Source organism: Mauremys reevesii, linkage group 15 (genome assembly GCF_016161935.1).
Source record: "Mauremys reevesii isolate NIE-2019 linkage group 15, ASM1616193v1, whole genome shotgun sequence".
Taxonomy (NCBI): domain Eukaryota; kingdom Metazoa; phylum Chordata; order Testudines; family Geoemydidae; genus Mauremys; species Mauremys reevesii.
Genome location: NC_052637.1, coordinates 26,256,251 through 26,282,465, shown reverse-complemented (window position 1 = coordinate 26,282,465; position 26,215 = coordinate 26,256,251). Strand labels below are relative to the sequence as shown.

The window sequence follows — 26,215 nt, the reverse complement described above, 5'->3', positions numbered from 1 at the left end:
GACCTGTTTGTTTCTAAGGGGGTGATATGTTGTCACTCTGTTACTCCAGCTGGCTTACAACATCCACGCAAACTTACTGGTTGCTTCCTGGGTAATGGTGGGGCACAGTAATGATGGTTAGGCAGTGGCCAACGTGGCTGGAGCCCTCACTGTGCACTTCCAGACTTTCATATTAAGGGTCATTTTATTTCTGGGTGTTGTCTGGACTCCACTTTAACGCGTTTCTAACCTGAACACACTGTTTTGTTTACAAATCTCTTCAGCAAATTGGGATTTTTTTTTTTTTTTAAGAGTGTCTCAAACTGGTAGTCTGCAACCAGAAGGTCAACTCTGATCTGAAAACTGGCAGATTTTTGGATCAGTCACTTTCCGGATCGATAAAACTCTCCAGAGCGAGTAGCCCTCCCACACACAACAGAATTTTAGAAAAAATTATTATAGTGTATGTGGACACTGAACAAAGATTGCAAATAGAAATGGAGATTGAGCAAATAGAAGTAATCATGTTGAAAGCAATAACGTTTTCCTAGCATTTGGTTGATTTTTTTAAATTTACATTTTGCTATAATTAAGGACCAAAGTATATTATACAAGAATATACATGACATGCAAAGTGGCATCAGGCTCTGCTGTACCACCAGGCCCTGACTGCAGCGCTTCTTTCTCCCTGTAAGTGACAGCAGAGTCCCAAAAGGTGGCTAGGGTCTCATCTTCTGGAGAGAGGCAGCCAGTGGGTTTTCTTAGAAATTGCTATGTTCTATAAGGTGAAAAAGTGTTATCAGATATTTTCTTCCCCAATGTGTAATTCTACATTACTGTTTTATAACTCTCCTCTCTCCTGCCCTCTTTTACTACCGTCTACGCCCCCCACCCCCCGTGCTCCTAAGTTCTCCTGTTGCCTTCTATCTCCCTCCTACATGCCTGATCAATGTCCTGCTCCCTCCATGCTTCCCTCAGCCTTTCTGCAGTCTGACACTAGGGATCCTAGCTCATTTTGTCTTTACCCTCACGCCATGTTTCCTGGTTCTATACCCCCACTTTTCTGGGGCTGTTTACAATCAGTGCCCTTGCCCACTTTGCTCAGCAGCTGGAGACACAAAATCAGTTGAGATGTATGAAAGTTGCTCTTTATACTAGTACACTTTAAAATAACTTATCTTTTCACATCCACTCTCCATCATTTTTTGTTTGTTTTTTGGAAGTAAAAGTTGCTTCTCAGCAAGGTCACCACCCACACAGAATCAGCATTTCGAGACCAAGTCATTTTGGAAATTCACTGAGAAAAGTTTCTAATTTTTTTTAAAAGTAAACTCCCACGTAAATTTTCAAAACACAAAATTCAAAATGAATTTTTGAAATTAAACTCCCTAGAACAATTCCATCCTGGGTGAGATGTGATCTGCACAATTGCAGAAAGATTAGCTTGTCTAGGAGGAAGTTATGGTGGAGGAATGAAGACTGGGCTTATAAAGGGGAGCTGGTTTCAACCAGCAATGTGAACCAGTTATTGAACCTTCATAGTAAGACCAAGAGCCTGAAAATCAAGTAAAACATTTCTTGTCTGGAAACAAATTTCAAAGGAGGGTGTGTTAGGCAGGAATAAACTGAAAAAATGAATAATGAGGGGTTTTATTATTTATAGTGGGGTAACATGTAAGACCCCCCCAGTCAAGGACAGGACCCCAATTTGCTAGGTGCTGTACAAAGACAGAAAACAAATGCCCCCAAGAGTTTATAGTGTAAGTATATGACGAGACAACAGCTGGATACAGATAAACTGATTGTGGAGCACAATAAATAAATGAGATGCTAATTTAAAAAGTTATGAATCTGTGGTTAATGCATTTTCTGACTGCTTTTAATGCCATTTACTACCCACTTCCCATGTGCATCATGATTAGTGTAGCAAATCGTATACAGCTGCTGTCAGCGAGCGTGCACACTATCTTCAGTTTAACATAGTTACTAAAAAAAAGAGCAAACACTACCAGGACCAGCCAAATCTGCCTAGCAGTCAATCATCTGGGCCTCCAGGATTACATTCTCCTCAGGTTACAAGCTGCTATCCCTTTGTGTTAATAACTGGAAGAAGGGTGAAATGTGTTCTGCAGACCATGGCTGTGAGGGTGGAGTATCTCTATCTCTCTCTCTCTATATATATATAAGGTGTGTTTAAAAATAGGCCTATGGTTTTAAATGTCAGGCTGAGGTGTCCCATTACTGACATGTCCACATTGTGGAGTCATGCAGGGACCCTGGCAAACAGATGTGTGAAAAGTTTGTGGGCAGGGGGATGGCTTTTAACTGTATATATTAATCAGAAATATAAGGCTAGAAGAGACCTCAAGAGGTGATCAAGTCCAGCCTCTGCATTGAGGTAGGATCAAGTAAACCTAGACCATTCCTGACAGGTGTTTTTTTTCCAACCTGCTCTTAAAAACTTCCAATGATGGGGATTCCACAGCCTCCTTGGGAAGCCTATTCCAGAATTTAACTACCATTAGAGTTAGAAAGTTTTTTTTATAGTTGCTGTTAAGAACAGCATTGGCCTTTCTCTACTCCAATCAAAGTCAAAAGTAGAGAGGGGTCAGTACTGAGTGTGTTTGAAAGTCCTGCCTATAATATCACTCCCTAAGCCCAGGAGTGCACGTCTCTTGGTCACTGACCTGTGGACTCATCTTTATCCCTGGTTTTCAGTTTGATCTTTTCAGTCACACAGACCTCACCCACCATCACAGTTGCAAAAACTGCCTGGGGAGGTAAATTTTGCAGCTCCATGCTGCTTTTCTTCATGTCCTTCATCTCTACTATTCTGGTTTCAGAATGGATCCCACTCAATGATCTTGTTGGCCACTGGTTGTTCTCATAGAAATAAGCAAGACAGGTTAAATCAAAGCTTAATGAGCTAGTCTGCCAGATGCTTTTCATGAGAGGAGGTAAAAAAAACCCTTTTCTTCATGACATCAGACTGCCTGTATCCTGCCACCAGAATAACTTCTCTTTATTCTTTTACAAAGCAAAAATATAGTCTCTTACATTCAAGAGAGTTACCATGTTCTTGTGAAGTCCAGGGATTTTACAGGATTAAAGGAGTGCTGATTTATTTGGCCCCTGAAAACTTAGATGAATAATTGTAGAGGCTCTCCAACATGAGCATGGATTTTCTAATGAGAAATTGTTGCCCCATAGGCTCATACTGTTCTCAGTCATGTGTTGATGGCTAGTCCGCTTTCTTATGGTTCTAGAGATCTTTGTTATTCCCAGGAAGAAAAGCACACCCCTCTCAAATAGAAAGTAAAGGGGCCTCTGCATTTTTTCTGAGTGGCCCTGAGACTTTTGCAAAGATAAAATCTTTTGGCAAACACTTCTAGAGCTGTCATTGCAATTAGAGCTGGCCAGAGGACAATTGTTCTGTTTTGTGACTACTTTCAAGGCTTTGAAATTTTTTGTTTTGCATTGTAATGAAAATAAAACCTTTCAACAGTTTTTGCAAAACAGAATTGTTGACACATCCGTTTTCAGATCAAAAAGGTCAGTTTTTTTATTTAGGTCTCTCTGTGGAGTCGGAGCACCCTGGACCTCAGAAACTGTACCATCAAAATTTATATTTCTCCATGAAACATTTCAGCTTTGATGAAATGACATATTTTGATGAAAATCTGTTTAGTTAGAAATGTTCTGTCCAGCCCTAATAGTTACAAAGTAGAGGTTACTAGAGGTCAAAACCAAATTTCTAAATATGATCTCACACCTGTTTTACTAAGATTACAGTATGTACCTAATCTTCTGCTCCTTGATAGGACAAAAATGTCTTCAAATCAAATTGGCAGTTTTTTTATTTACTTCAACTAGGCAAATGTTGCAAAGAAAATGGCTCTGCTAGGATGTGGATGAAAATAGTGAACATGAAAGACAGCTGGAAGAGTTGTTTTGGGCCTGTCATTTGAGCTTTGTTTTGGGAAAACAGCAAAATAGACAAACTCCCAACACCACAGTTAAAAAGGATTTGTGCAAACTTCAGCTGGTCTGGAGAGCATCAGTTCTTGAAACGTATCAACCTGTAGCAGTACTATGTACATAGAAGTGGCTGAAAATAGAGAACAAAATATGCTTTCCTCCATGCCACACATTCATGCATAAAATCTATTCTCCCTTCCCAAAGACACCAAAGCATCAGAGGAAAGTATCTGTTGCTCATGCTGCTGAAATACATTACTTGGTAGTGTGACAATTAATTTCATGCAATTCAAACAGTGGCCATTCCTCTCCAATCAGTGATTAATTTTATTGTATTGTCCTAGTTTATGCAGGTGACTAGAAGATACTATAGACTTGAAGACTGGATGTTTTCCTGGCTTCTCTATCCTACAAACCAAATGGAAATCAGAAACCCTTTCTTGGCTGGGACTCCTTTTTAAATATAAACACAGACTATACATCCAACGCAGTAGAGGTTTCAAGTTTTGATGGGCTAGAAAATAATTTTTTTAAATGACAAGCATGGAGGGTTTGGGGTAAATCTGTTTATACTACAACTACCCCTGATCAGAGACCTGGCTACAATACAAGTTCACAGCAATAGGGCATATCAGACCTGAAATGTGTTTTGTAAGTGGTTTAATGACTTGGATATGTCCTGAGTTTTTTCTCACTCTTGCATCTACAGACTTGAATGGAATTACATCTTACTTTCGCTGGTGTGAGATCAGAATCAGGCCCTATATCACTACCCATCACAGCCATGATAATACCTTTATTTGTTTCTTAGAGTGGATTGTGTTCTGCCACCCTTACACAGAGTAGTGCCTTACTCCCCAGTGGGATTGCTGACAAAGTATTACTCAACCTTAGTAAGGGCAGCAGAATCTGGCCCTGAATTTGCTGCTTATTAGTGATAGTTAGTGTAGTGATTTTCCCAACCAGAGAAGAGAAATAAAATAGTGAAAATCTACAGTATATCTCTAAATGCAAAGCAACACTTATGAGTTTCAAAAGCAGCCTTTAAGGAAAATATACTTTCTATATAAACAAGTTACATTTTATGTTTTAAAGGGTCATTCAGCAAACTTCAAATCATTAATATTCAGTGCAGCCATTTGCTTTCTAACATTAAGTGATAGCCACTAGAGTTACTGTTTGCTGTTCTGTCTAGAGCTGGCCTATTCTGCTCTTCTTTATTCAGGTGCAACTCCACTCCTAGCAACTTCAGCTGGGCCCAGAGTTTGCAGTTTGATCTTGTGAAGTGCTGTGCCACTGTTTTATCTCATAATTGTAATTATATTTTAATTAATACATCTTAATAAAAAAGTCACCCATGCATTTAGAGGTATAAGTGAACAATATGGTATTCATCTATAATGTACAGTGCAGAAAATACTTCCCACATCCACTCAGCAACCTTAAGAATATATTTCATGTATATCTTAGCTATACGTAAAAGAAAATAGCCTTGTTCTGTGACCTTGTAAGCCATATCAAAATCATCCTAACCTGCAAAGTTACTTTGTGTTTGTTTTTCCAGCAACACTTAGGAGACACTATATATCCCAGATTATGACATATGCATCTGAGAAAGGTTGGCAAAATTAATTAAATTGATCTGGTTTAGCTCTTTGGAAAATATATTTTTGTATTTCTACTGAGCTCTTGTTCCAGTGGAACATCACTGCTGTTACAGGCACTTACTCCATGTTGTTAGAATGAATCCATTGGCAGAAATGGTCACCAGCACAAACCAATATTTCTCTCAATATGATAAGAAATGTAGTTCAGTGGAATCATCCCCAAGAGTGCTGATTCAGCTGTCAGCTTGAATGGTTGTAGCCAATACCACTGAAAGTAAGCACACTTCTGGGTAGCAGCCCATGTTCCTGGACTTTGCAGTCACTGAAACTGCTCCCTTTTCTGAGGGGGTCTTTTCCCCTTTGCCATAGCATGTCAATTTGGCTTTATGCATCTAGCCACCTGCCTCATTCCTCTCACCTGATTACCATACACTTATGAGGCATAATACTTACATGTAAGCTTCAAAATGTTTGTTTGAGGGTGGGGGGAACTAAACTACTTAAGTAGAAGGTATTTCATCTGAGCTGAGCCAAAATACAAGAGATGAAGTGTTTTAAGTTCTATTCAAATTCTTATACTGCCCTCATTATCACACATATAGCGGATATATATATATCACATGCCTATGTAGCAAATTAAAACCTACAGCACTGGGGCCTCTCCAGATCTCAAACAAGCTAGTGTGTTTTAGTCTGTCATTGTATGTGCATACTGTACAATAATAACCCCTCTTACCTGGCCTTTGTTTATAAATGCCAAACAAAGTGGAAATGTAAATACATGTTGGGAGGGAGGGAGGGGCAGTTTGCTTGCTTGCTTGAAGTAAAAGGGGTATGTATCACTGTTATGAAAGTCATTCTTACGGTAGAAAGGCCTTTTTGAAGAGGAAGGTTCTGGAGTGTTTTCCTAAAGCTGGTCTGACTCTGGATTCACATAATCTCTTTAGGGAGTTTGTTCCGTAGCCAGATCCTTTGAGTGAGACTGCCTTTTCCCAGCTCTCATGCACTTAGTCCTGGACTTTGTGAACTGCTGATACTTTGCTATTTCAGTGTCTCTAACTTCCAGGTACATGAACAAGGTGCACCTTGGTGCAGCCACTGGAGTGTCCTTCCTACATCCCTGTTGAACTCCCAATATGTAGAAGAATATTGCCATGTTCCACTGTACTACAAACAACAATGAAGGGGTTAAAGGAATGTGTTGTAATATACCGTGAGACTTTTTCCCTTCTCCACATTGTCTGTCTCAGTTCTTTGTCCTGGAATAATTAACAGCTGGTATACATAGCTCCTGGCTGCTCTGACTGAGGGATGCATGGCCCTTCTGGATCACGTCTCAGGGAATTGCTGGCAAGCCTTTTTCCTCCGCTTGCTCATTACAAACAGGTTGCTTGGTGACTGATCATGAAGCATCATAATTTGCAGAGCAACCTTTAGATTTCTGTCTCTCAGGTAAGCTGAATGATATGATGTAATATCACATGTTTGTATCATAAACTGACTTTCAAGCTACTGAATAGAGCCAAGGCCCACCACCCTTGCTACAGTTTTCTGTTCAGTGCCAGTTAGAACATCATAGGCAACAGCAATAGGAGATGAACAGAACTACAGCAAAAGAATAAATGGACAGAAATCAGACATCAAGAATTATAACATTAAAAAAACAGTTGGAGAACACTTCAGCCTCCCTGGTCATTCAATTACAGACCTAAAAGTTGCAATTCTCCAACAAAAAAACCCTTCAAAAACAGATTCCTATGAGAAATTGCAGAATTGGAATTAATTTGCAAACTGGACACCATTGAATTAGGCTTTAATAAAGACTGAGAGTGGATGGGTCATTACACCACGTAAAAACTATTTCCCCATGCTAATTTTCCTCTACTGTTACTCACACCTTCTTGTCAACTGTTGGAAATGGGCCACCCTGATTATCACTACAAAAGTTTTTTTTCTCCTGTTGATAATAGCCCATCTTCATTGATTAGTCTCATTATAGTTGGTATGGCAACGCCCATTTTTTCATGTTCTCTGTGTATATATATCTTCCTACTGTATTTTCCACTGCATGCGTCCAATGAAGTGGGTTTTAGCCCACAAAAGCTTATGCCCAAATAAATTTGTTAGTCTCTACGGTGCCACAAGTATTCCTCATTATTTTTGCAGAGCTACAGAACTTGCAGGAAAACAAAACAGCTTGTACCTACCTGCAGCTAACTCCACTCCAATCTATGGCAGCATAATCCAGAGGATAGACTCTGAGCTTGGGAGTGCAGCTCCTCACTGCTCTCCTTTAATTTCCCCCTCATATTTCATTGTTGTTTAAATGTTAGCCTTTGTGATCTGACCATGGTGCTGAACTACTGATGGGACAGGGCTGGGTTTACTCCAAGGTGGTTATTTTCAGGCACTTTTGTTATTAAAAACCCATCTGGGACATTTCTGAGTTGGTTTGTTTCCAGTGTATTAAATCAGGATAATTTAAACATGTTGATTAAAAAAACAACACAACTTAATAATAGGTTGTGAAACCTTTCACCTCTAGGTCATCCATTCAATTCCAACCCAGGTCAATATCAAATACCATCTCATGGCTGTTCCATAACCTATGTGAAATAATCGGATTATCTCAGTCAAGTTTTGAGTGGATAGAGGTCCACAGCACAAAAAGACGCCACAATTGGTAGCAATTGGAAACCTTGTTAGAAATCTCATAAAAGAACCCAAGGACTATTTGGATTGTGGAAATGGAAAGTGAAGTCCAGGGCAGGATTCAGGAACAGTCATTGCAGTGTGGGTGAAATGTGCCCTGCTGCATCCACTGAATAGGCATAGCAAAGGATAGAGAGAGGATTTAAGTCTCCAGGATTGACAATCTGGCACTTTTCACTGGCACCATTTGATGGTCTCTGCTCAGTGTCCCCAACCGTTTCCCCTATTTTTCCCTATAACCTCTATTCCTGCCTTTTTGTTAGTAATCCCAAAACACTCACTTGGTTTCCATATCATTGTGGTCCCTCTCCTCCTGTAAGGGAAAAGCCATAGTTGTTCCAGTGGTGGAGCCTTCTTCAGGGACTCCACACACTCCTGGAAGTCAAATAGACTGTCCCTTCACTAGTCACACATCACAGCTAAGTGATTTTTTAAATGCTCACAAGGAACAGTCCAGGATCCAGGGAAATGGAAAATAAACTATTACATTTTATTGGTCTGAAAGTACAAACATCTTTTAGAATAACACTACTGATGTGATCTCAGTACTAGCATCCTGCACTGAACAATTTCATTCTAGTAAACAGGAACCGTTGACCCTGTTGGATGTTGGTCAGCATCATAAAACCTCTCCATAATTTGGAACAATTAATTTCTACTGTCCGTTTCTGCTCAGGTGAGGCCCAGCACTGAAATATCAGGGATTGCTGCCCCTCAAGATGGAAATGTGTTGTCAGAGCTTTGTGGGGACCCAGGATCTGGAATAGCTGCAGAGGTTGCAACTTTTAAGGTTGAGATTTATTGGCAGAGCTGTGTTGAGGTCCAGCACTGGCATAGCAGAGGATAACATCTCTCACTCAGTACTGAAAGTTCAACTCTCACCCTGATGCCATCCTCCATTACCCCCTTGTTAAATTTTCAAAAAAGATCTTGATCCTGAGCATTTCCTGAAAAATGCTCAGTTCCATCAACCTCCATTGTCTATAAAAGGGTTTGGTGGCACTTGGCTCCAATTGAGGGCAATGGGAATCTTTCCATTGACTTTAATGGGAGCAGGGCCAGGCCCTGAAGAAGGCATGTGGTCTAATGTGTCAATGGAGACACAATGGTTCCTAGTCTATACAAAGCAAGTATGAACAGGGAAAGATAATCGCTTTTCCCATATCCCAGTTTGCTGATTTGTGGTTATATTGAGGCCTTTGAGTCTCCTGATCTTAAACATTTACAATCAGGTGACCAGACAGCAAGTGTGAAAAATTGGGACGGGGTTGGGGGTTAATAGGCGGCTGTATAAGACAAAGCCCCAAATATCATGACTGTCCCTATAAAATCAGGACATCTGGTCACCCTAACGTACAACACCACCACCAAACTCTGCCTCTTGCACAGTCTTTCATAAAACACAACCAGTTTATGTTATCCTGTGTAGTTTTCATTGCAGAGCTCCCTCTGGTGGTTGATGATTTAAACTTTATCTCTTTGGTACTCGTGAGCAGAGGGGAGGCAAAGAAGAGTTCAGTCCATACTGATTACTTAGCGAGAGGAACTACAAATACCAGAAGCTCTCGGGACAGCCATCGAAGGACCCCAGGATATTCCAACAAATTCAATATTTCCTAAATATCTATATTTTAAAGTAAAGCTCTAATCTCCAGAAATAAACATTTGGGGAATTAACTGATGTGGTTTTTCTATCAACTGTTATTTTTCTCTTTGGTGTGTGTCAATTTCTACCTCATAGCAAAGACACAGCAAAAAAAGGAAGGACCCAGACCTTTAATCCTGTTTTGCAGTGGATTTAAGAAGAAACAATTGCAACGGGCTGGAATTAGCCAATGGAAAAGCTCCTGAAAACCGAACTGAAGACCTCCTTTCTGAAGGCATTTGGGAGCGCAGGAGGAGGGTATATTAGCCAAGGGCAGAGCTATGAAACTGACAGTGGGCGAGTGTTTGTGAAAATCAATCACAAGCCTCAGGTTAATGCTAATAATATTACTGTATGTTTACTGCAATGTGCATAATTGTCTGGAGATGTTTGTTGATGATTGTAAATTGTGTGTTTTCAAGCTTAATGTATTTTTTCTCCTTTTAAGAACTGAAATCTTTTTAAAGCACATTTTAGATCACAGGCTCAGTTAATGTTTATTTGTAATGCTGTTGTAAAGTAACTTGACATTCCTTTGCAATACCAGGTGCAAAAGAATTTACACTGCTGCATAAAAAAGCATAGAGCAGAGCAGTTGCCCTTGTGCTTAGAATTTGTTATTGGGCCAAATACCATCCCTGAAATGGCTATTCCCACACAGGGCTGGGGAACAGCATGAGCTTCCAGTAGAAGAAAACATTCATTTGTTGGGGAAAGGGTTTTGTTGAGCATCTGCAGTGCTTCCTGGCACCATGGCAACATAACTCCTACAGGAGATATGCTCCCATTGGCTTCTGTATCCATCCTTGCTCCTCAATCCCCCTTAAGAAAGTGGTTTCACCTGATGCAGTAGAAACTGAAATATGTTAATACTGACAGTATTAGGAATCCTTGAATGGTTGTGGGAGAAGGAGGGACTATGTCCTAAACTCCACTTCCACCCATTCTGATCCTACCCATAGAGTCTGTTCCCCATGGCATGGGGAGGAAGGGAGTGTGCTGTGGTGCTGGTGAGCCACCATCCTGGATCTTCTAATTTTTTCTACCCTCTATTCACAGAAGCAAGGGAGCATGCGGGCCACTGTTATGTTGTATAATTATTTAAATTGTGTGATATGAAAGGAGAGAAGGTTAGCACTCACCTTGATAAGAGTGAGAGAGTTGTAGTGGCCTTTTCAACACACATATGGTTCAGGCTTTGCCACTTACTCATAGCACCTAATCACTTTTGGGGAGGATGCCTAGAGCCCTGCATATGTATCCCTTATGTTTTGTACAATTCCAAAATAATAAACAATTGTTTCATGTTAAGGCAAAACTAAAAAAAAAAAAAAACTTTAACTAAACCTCCAGCTCCAAACACCCTATAAGTTTGGGAATACTGACATTCAACTGTGATGTTTGTGGATTAGGTCATCTAGTCAGAACAAGACAGTCAATTTACAGTTGAGAAATGGGAGTTTAGGAGGAAACGTGGAATCCAGATGCACAGAGGAGATGAGGGAGATCCAGCCTAGGGGCAAGTGCTTGACTACTATCTGCTGGAACCTGCTTTCAGGTAAGAGGTATTGGTGCCGCATTAGTGGAGTCTGCTTTAGAAAAATAGAAAGACTGCCTCAGCCAGGAGAAGAGAAAGAAATCAGTTTAAATGTGCATGTTGGGATTTTTGTTTCTATCACATTTAGGAGATTTTTTAAGTGGTTGGTAACATTTTGCTGAGTTAGAATGTTTTAGCCAGGAGTCTGAGAAGGCTAAGTCATCAGATCCCAATTGTTTAGGTTTACCAGATGGTTCTGTGTGTGCATGCGATAATTAAATCAGCTATCAGCTGATTGCTGTAAAAACCTTGATTAACACAGTACAGAGTTTAAAAATTCTTTAAAAGATAATTGAAATATAATTGGAAAAAAGTCTCCAGGCTATCTAGAAACCTGTTTTATTCTTCATCTTCCTTTTTAGGAAAAAAGATTAATCTTTCCACAACCCAAGGAATTTAAACAAGAAACCCCAAATTATATTGCAGATGCAATCTCTGTATTCCTTACTAATACCTGTACCTGCAGCTTGTTGCATGTAAATGGGTTCCTCCATCTGTGTGGATCCCCACTGACCTCAATAAGGCAATCACAATAAGTAGTAGAATTGGGGACTAAAGGCCTTATCCTGTCTATAATCCTTACTGAAGCAAAGTGTCCATTGACCTCAATGGGGAGTTATCTGTGTAAGGAGTGTAGGGTTGGGCACATAGGCATTTTACAATAAGGAAGAGACTGACTTTCTATACTGTTATTAAGGCTGGTCCAGTGCCTTGGGCAATAGTTTAGGGTTTATGAGACTTGGGTTCAAGTCTCTATTTTGCTACAGACTTCTTGTGTAACCATAGGCAAGTCACTTAATCTCTCAGTTCCTTATCTGTAGAATGGGGATATTAGCACACCCTTACCTCCCAGGAGTGTTGTGTGGATAAAGATTGTGAGCTGTTTAGCTACTATGGTAATAAGAGCATGTGAGCACCTAAGACAGACAAACCCTTTCCTTATCTTCCTAAAAGAGAATAAAAAGCAACATAAAAGTTCTCAGAGATTTCTATTCCTGAACCCAGAAATCAGCTATGCAGCAAGCATCTAGCAGAAAGGTAACATTTCCTTACAGAAGAAAATGTGGGAGCTGCAGTTTTCGCTCAGTGGGATGTTTGAAGGAAAAGGCTTTAATTTTCCAGGACATATACTCTTAGCTCTTCTGTTACTAAATAAAGGCAGAACAAAAAATTCAGCCATTCATTTGTATTTCAGTATACAGGAAACTGATAAGTCTGGGTTATTTCATTCTAAAATATACAATTAAAAATGGGTGGAAAGAGTAATACTGTCACTTTGAAGGTCAAACTATTCAGCAGTACACAGACTTAATTAATGTGATCAATCTCCCTCTAGGCGCTTGGTGCTTAGTCACAGTCTAAGGATTTACTCCTTTATTTCAAGTGGCAGGGGGTTGTACTTTTGTTGTTGAAAGTTTTGGGTTCTAACCCACTGATAACCCTGCTGTACCTAGGTGTGAGGCCTGGCCAGAGATTAACTACACATAGATGCTTTGAGCATTTACAGTGCTAAGTTGTGTAACATGTTGTACTGTGCTGAACTTGCAAGAAAAGCAATAACAATACAATCAAACAAATCTACCCTGTCTGGGACTGAAGCCTTGCTAATTTGCTGCTAAATTTTATTATGAAGGATGAATAGATTCAGATTTATAACAATAAATATTTTCCAATACACCTACTGCAGAAATTACATAATTTAGCCCAAGGATATTTGCCCCAGCGAAATTCTTGTTTCTGAACAGGCTAGAAAAATGTTTGAAGGTGAAATGGCAAGTTTAGAAGCTATCAAGAAAACCAACATCCTGAGGGTGCCCCAGCCCATTAAAGTGATTGACCTTCCAGGAGAGGGTGCAATGTTTGTCATGGAATACCTGAAGATGAAAAATCTCAACAAGTATGTCTGAACTTCATACTTCCTTTGTTACTATGATTTTGAGAGTTTCTGCTTATAACTCTGTTGTGTCAGTGGGAATCTGAAAGAGTCTATTCACTATCTTCTGCAAATATCACTTGTGTGTCTGATAATTGTAAAAATAAAAAGTAAAAGTTAAATTAAAATTAACAATCAAGTTTCTAGGCCAAATTCTCAGCAATATGTGGTCTATACTTGACTGTTCACATTTGTCAGAGCAGCTTTATTATTATTATTATATTATATTATTTATTATTTTATTTTACTGACAGATAGCAGCCATGCGACATATCTGTACATTTCTCAGACAATTAACTTATCTTTGAGAGGTGCTATTTGCCTACTGTCAAGTTAACCTATTCTATTGCTTTCTCTTTCTCCTGATTTTTAAATTGCCTCCTGCTTTAGAGTTGCTCCCTGCTTTCTCTGATCTTGAATTCTCTCTTATTTAATAAATGGTGTTTAAAGGCATATTTTCAATTGACAGATAAAGAATGTACGGTTTTGTTTCTCTCATCTTACAGACACTCTGCAAAGCTTGGAGAGCAGATAGCAGATCTTCACCTTCACAACCAGAAACTTGGAGAGAAATTAAAAAAGGAAGGAAACACTGTTGGTAGAGTATAGGTTTAAAGTACTAATGCAATACTGGGATAATCGATTCTGGATATGACACAATATTTAAACACATGTAGCATTATAATTCTTATGAATGGAGAAAACCACTTTAAAGGGCCACTGTCTGCTAAAATATCAAATATATATATATATATACACACACACACACACACACACACACATATACACATACAAAGTATCTTTTGATCCATAGAACACTAAACTGAAATAATTTTTAACTCTTTACTTTGCCTCTACTTTGCTAAATAATAATAATATAATAATAATAATAATAAAAAATGACAATAATAAAAAGATGTCTATTGGTTTTAGTTTTTGTGATTTTTTTTTTAAAACAAAATAAAAATTTTGGGTCAGATTTACCTTTCAGTATCCCTGTAAGCTTTTCATCATCCTGTACTATCAAGATATAATCCCCTGAAGGTTTTTGAACCAACAAAGTAAAAAAACAACAAACTATTAAACATGTCTATAGGTCAGATACAGCTAAGTTGTTATTATAACATGTAATACCATTTAATACAAAATATACAGAAATTCACATTTACTTACACTAGAGATATTTTACAACTCACACGTGCAGTAAAATACATTGCATTTTAATTAAAATAATAAAGGAATGTATACTTAGCTTAATAAAGAGATAAGTTAGTTCCAGTGAGTATAACTGCTCTTCTTGAAGGCAAAGTTAATTCAGTAGGGTTCTGATCCAGTTGCCACTTAAGTCAATGGGAGTCTTTTCAATGACTTTTTCTACAGCTTGATCCAATTCCCACTGAACAACACATGAAGCAAAGCAAGATCATTGGCTATTTCAGGGTTAGTAGTGTTCAAATCTGATGCCCAGATTTTGCACCTAGTTGTGTATGCATGGTCCCATTGATTCCTGGGGAGGACAGAATGTGCCTTATAATGGTATGCCTACTACCAAGTAATTACAATATTTGTGAGTGAGGTGGTAGATTGCTGATCTGTCTGAAATAATGTACAGTATGAGACACACAGTCAAAAGTTTTGGTTAGGAGGCAGCAGGGTAAAGTGGTTAGAAAATGGTGAGTACAAATTGGGAGACCTGGGGTTCTGTTCCTGATTCTACCACTGACTTGCTCTGTGCCCTTCATCAAGTCAATTAACCTAACTGTACCTCAGTTTCCCTAGCTGAACAATATCCCAGGTTTATTACTCCCATCTTGAATAGGTCTGTGATTCCCCCAAAGAAAAAACCTACATATTCATTCACAGAATTATTATTATTAGTGTTTTAAACTATTTAGTTGACCTATTGTTTAATTATGTTTTTCCCAATTTTTTTCCTGCCTAGTCATATCAGAACTGGATTAATAAACCTATTGCTTTTGCAAAGTTCAGGATTGGAGGGGGGAAAAAACTGGTTTGCCCTTTGGACATGGTCAGTCTTTTTGTTTGCTAGGTAAAGGTGCAGGACATTCTGAACCTCAATATCTGGATAAATTTGGATTCCATACAGTCACATGCTGTGGCTTTATACAGCAGGTAAGTCCCAGCTCTATGAAAGTTATTATTACACATTAAAATCAAACACAAATTCTATATTCAATGGCTTGTTTTAACCACCACTTTTGTTCTCACTGTTTCATTTTAATCTTAAAAGTTAAGGTATAAACAAAATATAAATTTTACCTCCAACTTGGGAAAAGATGGGGTTTGTTTTCCTGCAAAGGACTGTTACTTTCTTGGACTGACAAGGTTTTGTTCCTATTTAAAAAATTAATTACATAACTCTGTCTCAGTCACTGAGCAGTGCCTATTCTGTGCAGTCAAGAAGGTGGGAGTCCTGTGGAAAAAATAGTATATAATTTTTACATGATCCTAACGCATATGCATGAGGAAGAAGAATTTAAGTTACATGGGCTTTCTTAGATTTGGCATTTCCCAACTTTTGTTTGAGCTTCCTAATATTTTTAGTGCTTAATTTTGCAACTGTAATAATACTCTTTTTTTTTAAAGTAATTTATTTGTGTGTGTGTGTGTGTGTGTGTATGTATATGTATATATATATATATATATATATATACACATAAAAAAATGAATAATTTAACCATTACTGAAATACAGCCGCTTCTGCGGTGGAACCTGGCAGCACAAAGCAAGCCTACACAGCAGTTTTGGACAGGAAGTGAAGACTACTCATTGATTCTCCGCTTGCTAAGAAAAGAATTCCTTCACAAATTACCGTACTTCCATCCTCTCCCAAAACCCTCTACATAGTTCTCAAAAGGTGAAATTCCCCCCATCCAAAGGGCCAGTGGCAAAGTCTATGCAACACTTAAATTCCACTTAAAACCCTCAGAGCATGCTTTATATGGTGCATGGACCTTCTTCTGGCTCTCTGCACAGGGGTGAATTTAAACCAAAATATTTAACCATGCAGACCATTGAGAAGGACTTTGTAGACTACTAGTTGTCCCTGAACCACAATTTGAGAACCATTATCTCACTGAAATGTCAGGGGGAATTTGGGCTATCCAGAGCTAACATACAAAGCCAATATAACTTGGCTAAAGGGTTAAGAGATGTTTAATATCTGCAAGTGCCCAGAGCCTTAGGTTTATTTCTCATATCAAAGATAACTCCTCCTTAATGTGGACTCAGATGGAAGAATAGCCTTAAATTAATGATCAACAGAATATTTAACAGCATCTTAATTTTTTCTTGGTGGTCACCCATCCCAGAACTGACTAGGCCTTGACCCTCTTTAGTTTACAAGCACCCAGGTAGCAAGGCAACAGGCCATAGTATCAGTAATATACAGTTTAATTTTACGGATATATCAGCAGAAAATCTTTAAAGTGCTGTTTCCTCTTCAACTGATCATGATTACCTGAATCTTGATATCTTATTTTCCAGGTGAATGAATGGCAAAGTGATTGGCTTACTTTCTTTATATGTCACCGACTCCAAGCTCAAATGGATTTAATTGAGAAAGCTTATGGAGACCGAGAAGCAAGAGAACTGTGGTCACTGCTTAAGGTAAGTAAATACACAAGTGTGTCTCATAGAGATAAAAGGTCCATTGTACTTATAAAAAATATACAAGAGAAATACGTCAGTGGAATTTTACACAATTTTTATGGCAAACTTTATGTGGCTTTTAGTAAACAGGTCTAATTTCACTTAAGGTCCTGATGCCAGAGTTAAGAAAAAAGGGTGTATGTCACTGTACTAGCCTTTTAAAATGAGAAAGTGACCAGGTGGCTGCTTGCTTGGTTTTCAGAATCACTGTTCTGTTCTGACACTAAAGCACCAAGTTTATAGTTATTTGTTCCATAATGGTACATCAGTGAGCACAGGAGACTCAGGATTTTGGTGCTAAAAGTTAGTTTATTTCTTAGGACTGTTCTAATGAAAGGAAGTTGTTATTTATTTATTGTGATAACCTGTATTGTCCATGCCTGTAAGCAATATGACAATAGCGAATGTGGGTGCTAGTGAAAGATTAAACTCTGCCTGAAGTGAATCAGAGTTATTCTTGTTGATTAACACTTTTGACCTGCTTCTGCATCCATTGACTATAGCTTGAATAGGGCTTCATAATGACTGAAAAGAGACAGTAACTTTTATTTATTCTGTTGTTTGTACTTTATTTCCTTTTAGTTTTTTTCCTTGGTCATGTTATAGTTTTTGCTTGATTGGTCGTGCTTTTTTTCAGCTGAAGATTCCTGAGATGTTCTGTGATGTGGAGATTGTCCCCGCTCTTCTTCATGGGGATTTGTGGGCAGGAAATGTTGCCAAGGATGATTTTGGTCCAATTGTCTTTGATCCTGCTTCCTTCTATGGCCATTCTGAATTTGACTTAGCGATTGCTGGGATGTTTGGTGGCTTTAGCAGCTCTTTCTTCTCTGCCTACCACAGTAAAATCCCCAAAGCTCCAGGTTTTGAGAAACGAAACAAGTTGTACCAGCTCTTTAATTATATAAACCACTGGAACCATTTTGGGACAGAGTACAGGGGATCTACTCTAAATGTAATGAGAAAGCTCTTAAAATAACCATTTAGAGGGTGTCCCTCAAAGAGAATCTATCACAGCCTCTTACTAATTCACGTGGCCTACTTGTTGATAGCAACACAAGCTAGAAAGAGTGAAACATTGATGAGAAACCCACACGGCAGATGTAAAAGATGAGGGGGTCTTTGTACACATTTGAGCCCACTAAATGCTTGCAGTGGTTGTGTAATTTCTGCATCATGTTCTAGTTTACTAGCATATATACTCACTTGTGAGTTAGGAGATTGTGCACAGTCTGTTATTCAGTTGAAAGCAGTTTGATTGACAGCCTAATCTCATTCTCCATGGGATAACCTAGTTTTCCCCACTCTTTCATCACTCTTTGCCCTTCCTGCCCTATAAGGATTTTATTGTGGGGTTGTGGTATTGGAAGTAATCACTAATTTATCACTTCCTCTTCTTCCTCTTGCTTTTCCATTGTACTTTTCTCCTCTTTCTCTATTCTCCTCCGTTCCCCTCTACCTACCTTCTAAAGGATCAGCTCCAACATCTGTTGAAGTCAGTGAGAAACTTTTTTGGCTTTGAGGGCAGTTGAACTGTGTCCTAATTCATTTGCATAGTGCAGTCTATGAGTTAGTATTTCTTACATTTATTTTAAATTAAAATTTATGACTTTCCTTTCTAAAGGAAAAATTCAGTTCAACTGATACCCCCTAAGAGTAGGTCTCTGTGCCTACTGTAGAATGAAATATATAAACAGAAAAGAGATGTAGATAACAATATATTTTATTTAAACCAGCCTTTTAAAAAACATACTAAAAAATTCTCTGCAATGTAACAGTCTTAGCTGTTTGAGAAGAATAAATCAGCAATTCCAAATACTATATTGATTGGTACTCAATACATATAAGTTACATACAATTAATCTGAATAGATAGTTGGAGAAACTACCATATTCCATCATTGCTGATTTACTAAAGTAAAGGCACAGTCAAAATGGTAAGGTCCAAAATGTAATTGTTTTATACTTGTTTGCAGAGTCCCTGTAATTGTTTATGACAGGGCTGCCTTCTCTACCCTTTGAAGCACTGCAAACAGGCAGGATGCTTTTCAGATTTATAAGCACCAGAGTGTTATTTATTAAGTCCCCTCCAACAGTTCATCAGTATATCTTTGTGCAGTAACATACATGTGAACATAAACTTCCCCCATGTCTGCTTTCCAGTGAGGAAGGGGGAAAGATCTCTTAATTCTGTATCCTGTCTCTTCCCCTTGTACTTCCTTCCTCTTCTTCCACTATTCCCTGATGATGGGTTGATTGTTCTCAGCAGCCGCCTGCCTAATTAACAACCCTCTCCCAATTAAATCCACTACAGGGGGAATAGCTAGCACCATAGTGACCAGAGTGGTGGGTTAGCTCTTGGTTCCTAGCACTCTTTCAAGTTGTTGAGTAGCTTTTCTTTTAAAATAGATTCTGCTTGCTCTCTTTAGCTTTAAAAAACAGAATAGATGTAGGTTGCTGAGGGGTAGCTGTATTCATCTGTATCAGCAGAAACAATGAGGAGTCCTTGTGGCACCATAGAGACTAACACATTTATTTGGGCTTAAGCTTTTGTGGGCTATAACCCACTTCATCAGATGCATGGAGTGAAAAATTCAGTAGGCAGGTATAAATATATAGTACATGAAAAGATGTGAGTTGCCTTATGAAGTGTGTGTGTGTGGGGGGGGTCGGTGCTAATGGGCCAATTCAATTACGGTGGATGTGGCCTGTTCAGAACAGTTGACAAGAAGGGGTGAGTATCAACAGAGGAAAAATTACTTTTTGTAGTGACTCAGCCACTCCCAGTCTTTATTCAGGCCTAATTTGATGGTGTCAAGTTTGCAAATTACTTCCAGTTCTGCAGTTTCTTGTTGAAGTCTGTTTTTGAAGTGTTTTGTTGAAGAATGACCACTTTTAAGTCTGTTATTGAGTGTCCAGGGAGACTGAAGTGCTCTCCTACTGGTTTTTGAATGTTGTAATTCTTGATGTCTGATTTGTGTCCAAATAGATGTAGTATTAGCAGCCCAGAATTGTGAGCAAGCATATAATAACAAACCTAATTACCCTTTTAATGGAAGAAAAGAAGTGGTAAGGAAAGAAAGCAGTTATAATTAAAATCCCACAAACACATACATGAATAAGAATATGTGTTTTGGGAGGGATCATGCTTGTAATTGTAGGCTTCCAAAGATTTATAATGACAAATGAGTAAAACAGAGTTAAAATGATCAAATAAACTTTGCCACTTTTCTTTTATTGTTAGCACTGCTATTATGAATCACAACTTGAAAAACATCATCCTTCCAATTAAATAAATCACAGCAGCTATTGAAACAACATAGATTTGTTTTATCTATTTTTGTATGTTTTTAATTTTGTTTAATTTATATCATCTCACTTTAAAGTCTCAAACTTGGGACAGTAATCAAGTTTCATTGTTCATAAATATAATGGCAGAACCAGAAGGTTAGATTAAAAACCATACTGCTTCTGAATTCAGTTAAAATGAGGCCAAGTTATCACAAATAATTCAAGTGATTATGCTTCTGTGATTGAAATGGAAAGGTGGAATAATCTTGTTTATAACTAAATTGATTATGTAATTATTGGATTGAGAATCCAGATCTGAGAGGATAAAGTCCATGAGAGCTAAATGCATTACCTAAAATGTGAACTAAAATACATGTACTACTTTGTAAAATGTGAAATTAACATGTGCACATCAAATAAAATCTAGATACTTGCACTGCATTAACAAGATTCTGATGTTTCTATATCTTGTGATTATAGCTTTTCTGGGTTAGTGAAGTTGAAACTAATGATGGGACTGTTATTTGGGAGGGGGTGGAATTGTTAGGAAATGGGACTCTCAACAACAGGAGACATGGCAAGAAGGAGAAAGTGGAAGATTGGATGCTGGGTTCTTGGAGGGAACACAGCAGTGGATGGAAATAAGGTCCTGGAATAGAGCTGAAGTGTGCCTGGAGGGTGAGCTATTGGGCTGGAATTAACTGAGGTGGAGAGTTTCTGGGGATAGGTAATAGCCAGTAGGAAGAGAAACATTCCTAACATAAGTGATCACTATTGTGATAGCAGCCACTTCTAGTATCTGCACAGTGACACTTGTTAGAGGGCTTATTCCTTCACCCTTCCACTTCCCTGGTCCTTCTCACGAGAACAGAGAGTAACAATACCCGAAGTCCGAAGGTGCAAACAATTTGATGTTTATTGGGGTGAACTTCCAGCAAGCTTAAATCCAAGTTTCTTTTTAGTTATTTTTGATTCCCAACTTACTTCCTGTTTGCCCCTAATGTATATAGTAATATTCTTAGCTATACATTAACTAATATTTTACTGAAATTTACCTCACCAATCCTAACATGTTGTAACATGATTAGTTAACCAATTATATCCCATCACCTTAATTAGTTTACAACCAGCAAAATTAATTCTATGTCAGATAGAAACAATCACAGAACCAGACAGAGACCATGCAAATAAAAATTAGCAAAGTGGGAACTATAATAACAAAACAATACAGAAGTGAGGATTTCACAACTACATCTATAAAGACATAAGGGTTTCCCAACTATGTTTATTGTTAAGTGAGTTCTTACCAAACAGAAAACTATAAAACTAAATTTCCCTCTAAATCTTCTAGGCTCTTCCCTTTATGTGGAGGTGATAGATTGGCTTATTTCAATATGACTGGTTTGAAATGTGTCTGGATGTGACCGTACACTTTCCAGCTTATGGCTGCTCCCACTGCTAAGCCAAAGGCCTTAGCTTAAGAACAGGGCCTCAGACTGTCACAGTGAGAGAAGGCTCTTACACAGGCAGACAGTGATTTTGATTCTTTCTTTTATACTTTTATAACTAGCTAATGATAAACATGTACCTAAATTCTTAAAATATAGGCCTTTACAGACAGGCCTGAATATCTATATCCTAACACTCCACCCCCTTTTTTTTTTTCTTTTATTTTGGTATCCTCTTGCCCAGGTATCCCTGGAAAAGCATAGGACATATGGTGATGCACTTCCTGATAGGGCCAGGCATCAAGGTGGAAGGTGTTGATGTTCCTAACATAGGTGACCACTGTCATGTGGTAGCAGCCATTTTTAGGATCTGCACAGTGATACTCCCTCCCCCCCCCCCGGAACGACTGTATGAAAACAGTTCATTTTATTTCCAGGACTGAATATGATTTGGCTCAGGATTAGTCATTGTCTTATTCTGTGCTAAAGCATATACTGCATGTTTCTGTATGGACTAAACATCTATGCAGACAACATGCAACTGCTCATGAAAGAGGATCATAAATGGAGTGATCTGATTGTCTGCTAGCCATTCTGCTTACAACCTATGCAGAGTGACTCCTGAAACAAACTCAGTGTAGCTCTTACTGGTATGAGCAGGGTTCTACATTTGCTGAGCTGGACAAAGCTGCTATCTTGGGACCATAGACATCCTAGTGTGAATTTTGGATAGTCTAATAATGCATAGCAAACAGGTCACATGCACCCAGAGCAAATCCAAGGCTTGATAGGGAAGCTCTACAAGTAGGTTGACGACCAGCTGACTAGTCTGGCAGACACTACAGTCTTTTTTTATTGGAGTGTAACAGTATTAGTCAGAACTGATTAGCTCAATCACCTCTTATAGCATGTGTACCTATTTCCAAAGGCTGTCAAAGAAGGGTTCTCACTGATGACTCTTAACGCCTAGTATAAGTGCTAAACTAGAGGCAGATGTCCCCCAGGGCTAGAGGCCAGGAACACCTGAGTTCTAATGCCTGCCTTGACAATGACCTCCTTTAGCAAGTGATATATGCCAAAATTTTCAAAAGGGTGAGTGAATGTTGGTACCTCAATTGTGGAACACCCAGCTTTGAAATATGTAGGATCTGATCTTAAAGTTTATGATTTTCTGAAGTGCTCAGAGCTGGCAGCTCCCACTGACTTCAAATGGAGTTAGGGATGCATGGCATTTTTGAGCACAGGGCCCAAGGCATCTCAAACTGGGCATCTAGAACTAGCAAATGCTGGACGAAGAGGGGGGTGTGTGTGTGTAAGTAACACCTGCCTGGCACACAGACCCAGTGTGACTCTCACTGGTGAGGCCTACATAGCTAATGGGGGGCAGTGGAGTGGCTGCTACCTCCCAAAAGTCATCAACATTTTAGACCCTGGAACTCTGTGAACTTTCCTTTGTATCATCGTGAGAAGACATTTAACACCACCCACAGTGCTTTTGTCTGGCAAGCCAGTGTGGATCTGAGGCTAATGAGGCAGGCTGTTCCCACAACCCCCACCCCCTCCACGCTTGTGAGTGGAGCTCCTAGAACTGGGTCTCTGCAAGGCCCGCCTACTCCCCGCCCTCTCGGCTGCAGCGGTAAGGAGAGGAACGGCCGCGTTCAGGAACTGAGCCGTGCCTGCGTTCTTCTGTCCCGCGCGGCGCCCCGTAGCCAAGAGGCAAGTCGGGCAGGGCTGAGCACGGGACAGGCAGGTTCTGTCCGCTGAGAGGCCCCGGTAGCGGAGCAGCGGTTGCCAGGGTAACGCGGCAGCTCCTGGGCCCCTGGTTCCGTACTGCCCCAGCCAGCGGGGAGGAGAAGCCCCGCCCGTGGCTGCGGGTACAGCAGCTCTGCGTATGGACGGCGTGAGGAGTCCCCGGGGAATGGGGGAGATGGAGCTTCCTATCCGGCAGTGATTCCCAGCCTCGGGGGGCGAGCTGTGGGAGTTCGGGCCGCGGCGGGATGGGGCCTTGTGGCGGGGCTGGGCGGGGGCGGGGGGGCATCCGCATCCCGCGTGTCGGAGCGGACGGGCGGGAGGGGTCCACGAGAGAGTGATCTGCAGCGTGGGAGTGGCTCCTGGTGTAAGATGGAGCGGGAGTCAGCTAGGAGAAGAATGGCCCCTGCGGAGGATGGCGTCTCTTTCAAACCTCCTTCCCCAGCTGTGGGATGCTGGGTCTCGGGAGGGTGAGGGTGGTATAGGTGCCGGAACTAGGGGTGCTGCCACACCCCGTGGCTTGAAGTACATTCCGTTATATGCAGTGTTTACAATTGGGTTCAGCACCAGATTGTTCCAGCACCCCGGAGTGGTGGCCCCTCTTTCAGTCCCACCCACCCCTTGGCATGGGATGTTGGGTCTCAGGGGATGGTGACCCCTCTTTCAGTCCTGCCCACTCCCTCGTGTGGGATGTTGGGTCTGGGGTGGTGGCAGCCCCTCTTTTATCTCACCCTGCCTTGTGGGATTTAATTAAATTGTAAATGCTTGTTTGCTCTTATGTTACCAGGGAAGAATTGGCTGCTGGCTTTGGAAATGGCTTTGAGTGAGATGAACGGGGATGGCTCTGAACAAGAGGAAGGTGGATGCCAGGAGCCAGATGTCATTGCCAGGGGAAATATACTGGAGAGTTTTGCAGAGAGTCAAGAAGTCAGAGGGTTAATTAACAGCCTGAAAAGAGTGTATGGGGATCTGGGAACACGAGAGGTGACAATTGAAAAATTTATAGGTAAGATTTCTTGGTTTGAGGATGTACAGCCTATAGGGAGTGTATTTTTATGTCGGTTGAAATAACCTCATAGGACAGGGGTAAACAAATGTTTTTAGACCAATTCTTGCTCTTACAATTATTCAGAGGAAGATTAGTTTTATTATTTATTGACTTTACCTTCCAGATAGCTATACCAAGCTTATTAGTTGTGATAATGGGAGACAGTGCTATCTTGGCTGTTTGAACTGTCATATAACACAAGATCCTCTCAGTGAATCAAGGAAACCATTCCAGAATGAACAAGCAGTAGGTTTAGATATATTTTTTTAATAATTGACTTTAAGGGTGAATTATCTATCCTTGGGCTCGATACTAGTCCCATTGAAGTCAATGCAAGCAGGAAGTGGACCTTTTTAGTTAGTTCCTGTCCTTGTAATACTGCTGTTTGATTATTGGTTTTATGAAATGAAGTATTGCCATCTAGCTGTTAAAGTACAGGTCTTGGAGTTGGAAGATCTGAGTTCTGATCCCAATTTAGCTGCTTGTCTCCTGTGTGACTGTTGACAAGTAACTTAAGCTTAAATTATCCAATGTGTTTACTAGCTTTGTGTGCTCAAATTGAGACATGTAGGCCCTGGTTTTTCAGAGTAAAACTATGTTCAATAACTTCTCCCTTGCGGTTTTATAGGGAGTTCTCGGTTAGTGGACAAAGGCTGGCAGTGGCCTGCTTGGAACTCTGGTCTAAAGTACAAATGGAACACAGTTACAGAAATCATGATCATGGTGCATAGCAGACCAGAAATGGGCTGGTCACTTTAGGACTCCTGAGGGACCTCTCCTCTTTTCAGGAAGAGCTCTTGGAGAGCTGCTAACTGTACCAGGAGTGGTGGGAGGTAATCAAGCAAGAACAGTCTGTAGACAGCAACAGCTCAAAGACAGTGGCTGTTCCCTGATTCCTGTTTCTAGACTATGCTGACTGAGTTGTATCATGATTAGATTATTCTTGTCTGCCAAATACTGACAGCATGCTTGTGACTGTACAAGACAATTGACAACCTGTGCTTTGAAAAGCTTAGGGTATGTTTATACTGCCTGCCGGATCTGTGGGCAGTGATCGATCCAGTGAGGATTGCTTTATCGTGTCTAGACTAGACACGGTAAATCAACCCCTGAGCACTCTCCCATTGACTCCTGTATTCTACCAGCGTGAGAGGTGCAGTGGAGTCAACGGGGGAGCGGCAGCAGTTGGCTCACCGCAGTGAAGACACCACGGTGAGTAGATCTAAGTATGTCAACTTCAGCTACTTTATTCATGTAGCTGAAGTTGCATATCTTAGACCGATTTCCCCCCCCACCCCCCGCCCAGTGTAGACCAGGCCTTAGTGTAGGAAGGGCATAGAAAGTAGGTAGTGTGAGGCCCTGAAGAATGAGTTGCTTAGGTAAGTTTCCTCAAACTTTAAATTCTGTTCATTTGTTTTGGGGCCTGATTCCTAACAAAAGTAGGACTTTCAGAGGGATTTGAGGAAAGGGTTGTTGACCTGATATCTGGGGAGTGGGTGGGAATTGAGTGCATAGTGTGTGTGTGTGTGTGTGTGTGTGTGTGTGTGGAGGGAGAGAGAG

General features: G+C 40.0%; 2 protein-coding genes and 1 non-coding gene across 10 annotated transcripts in view; all 3 read left to right on the top strand.

The window, feature by feature from the left end:
* The first annotated feature begins 9,911 nt into the window (after positions 1-9,911).
* On the top strand, positions 9,912-19,925 carry FN3K (fructosamine 3 kinase). The gene is made up of 6 exons (XM_039501355.1): positions 9,912-10,252; positions 13,264-13,415; positions 13,958-14,049; positions 15,502-15,584; positions 16,959-17,081; positions 17,761-19,925. The coding sequence occupies exons 1-6, from the start codon at positions 10,112-10,114 to the stop codon at positions 18,097-18,099; spliced, it is 930 nt and encodes a 309-aa protein (XP_039357289.1). The 5' UTR covers positions 9,912-10,111; the 3' UTR covers positions 18,100-19,925.
* Positions 11,030-11,152, top strand: LOC120384107. Its single transcript, XR_005588642.1, has one exon. It is a non-coding gene; the product is annotated as a U6atac minor spliceosomal RNA (small nuclear RNA).
* Positions 16,971-26,215, top strand: part of TBCD (tubulin folding cofactor D) — a 248,552-nt gene continuing 239,307 nt past the window's right edge. The window contains exons 1-2 of one of the 8 annotated variants that reach the window (XM_039501345.1): positions 16,971-17,081; positions 24,395-24,613. In XM_039501345.1, coding sequence (XP_039357279.1) covers positions 24,421-24,613 — 193 coding nt within the window. In that variant the 5' untranslated portion in view covers positions 16,971-17,081; positions 24,395-24,420. Of the gene's footprint in view, positions 17,082-23,362; positions 23,759-23,951; positions 23,975-24,394; positions 24,614-26,215 lie in introns of those variants that run through there. The other 7 variants (XM_039501338.1, XM_039501339.1, XM_039501340.1 and 4 more) reach the window with 7 other exon arrangements.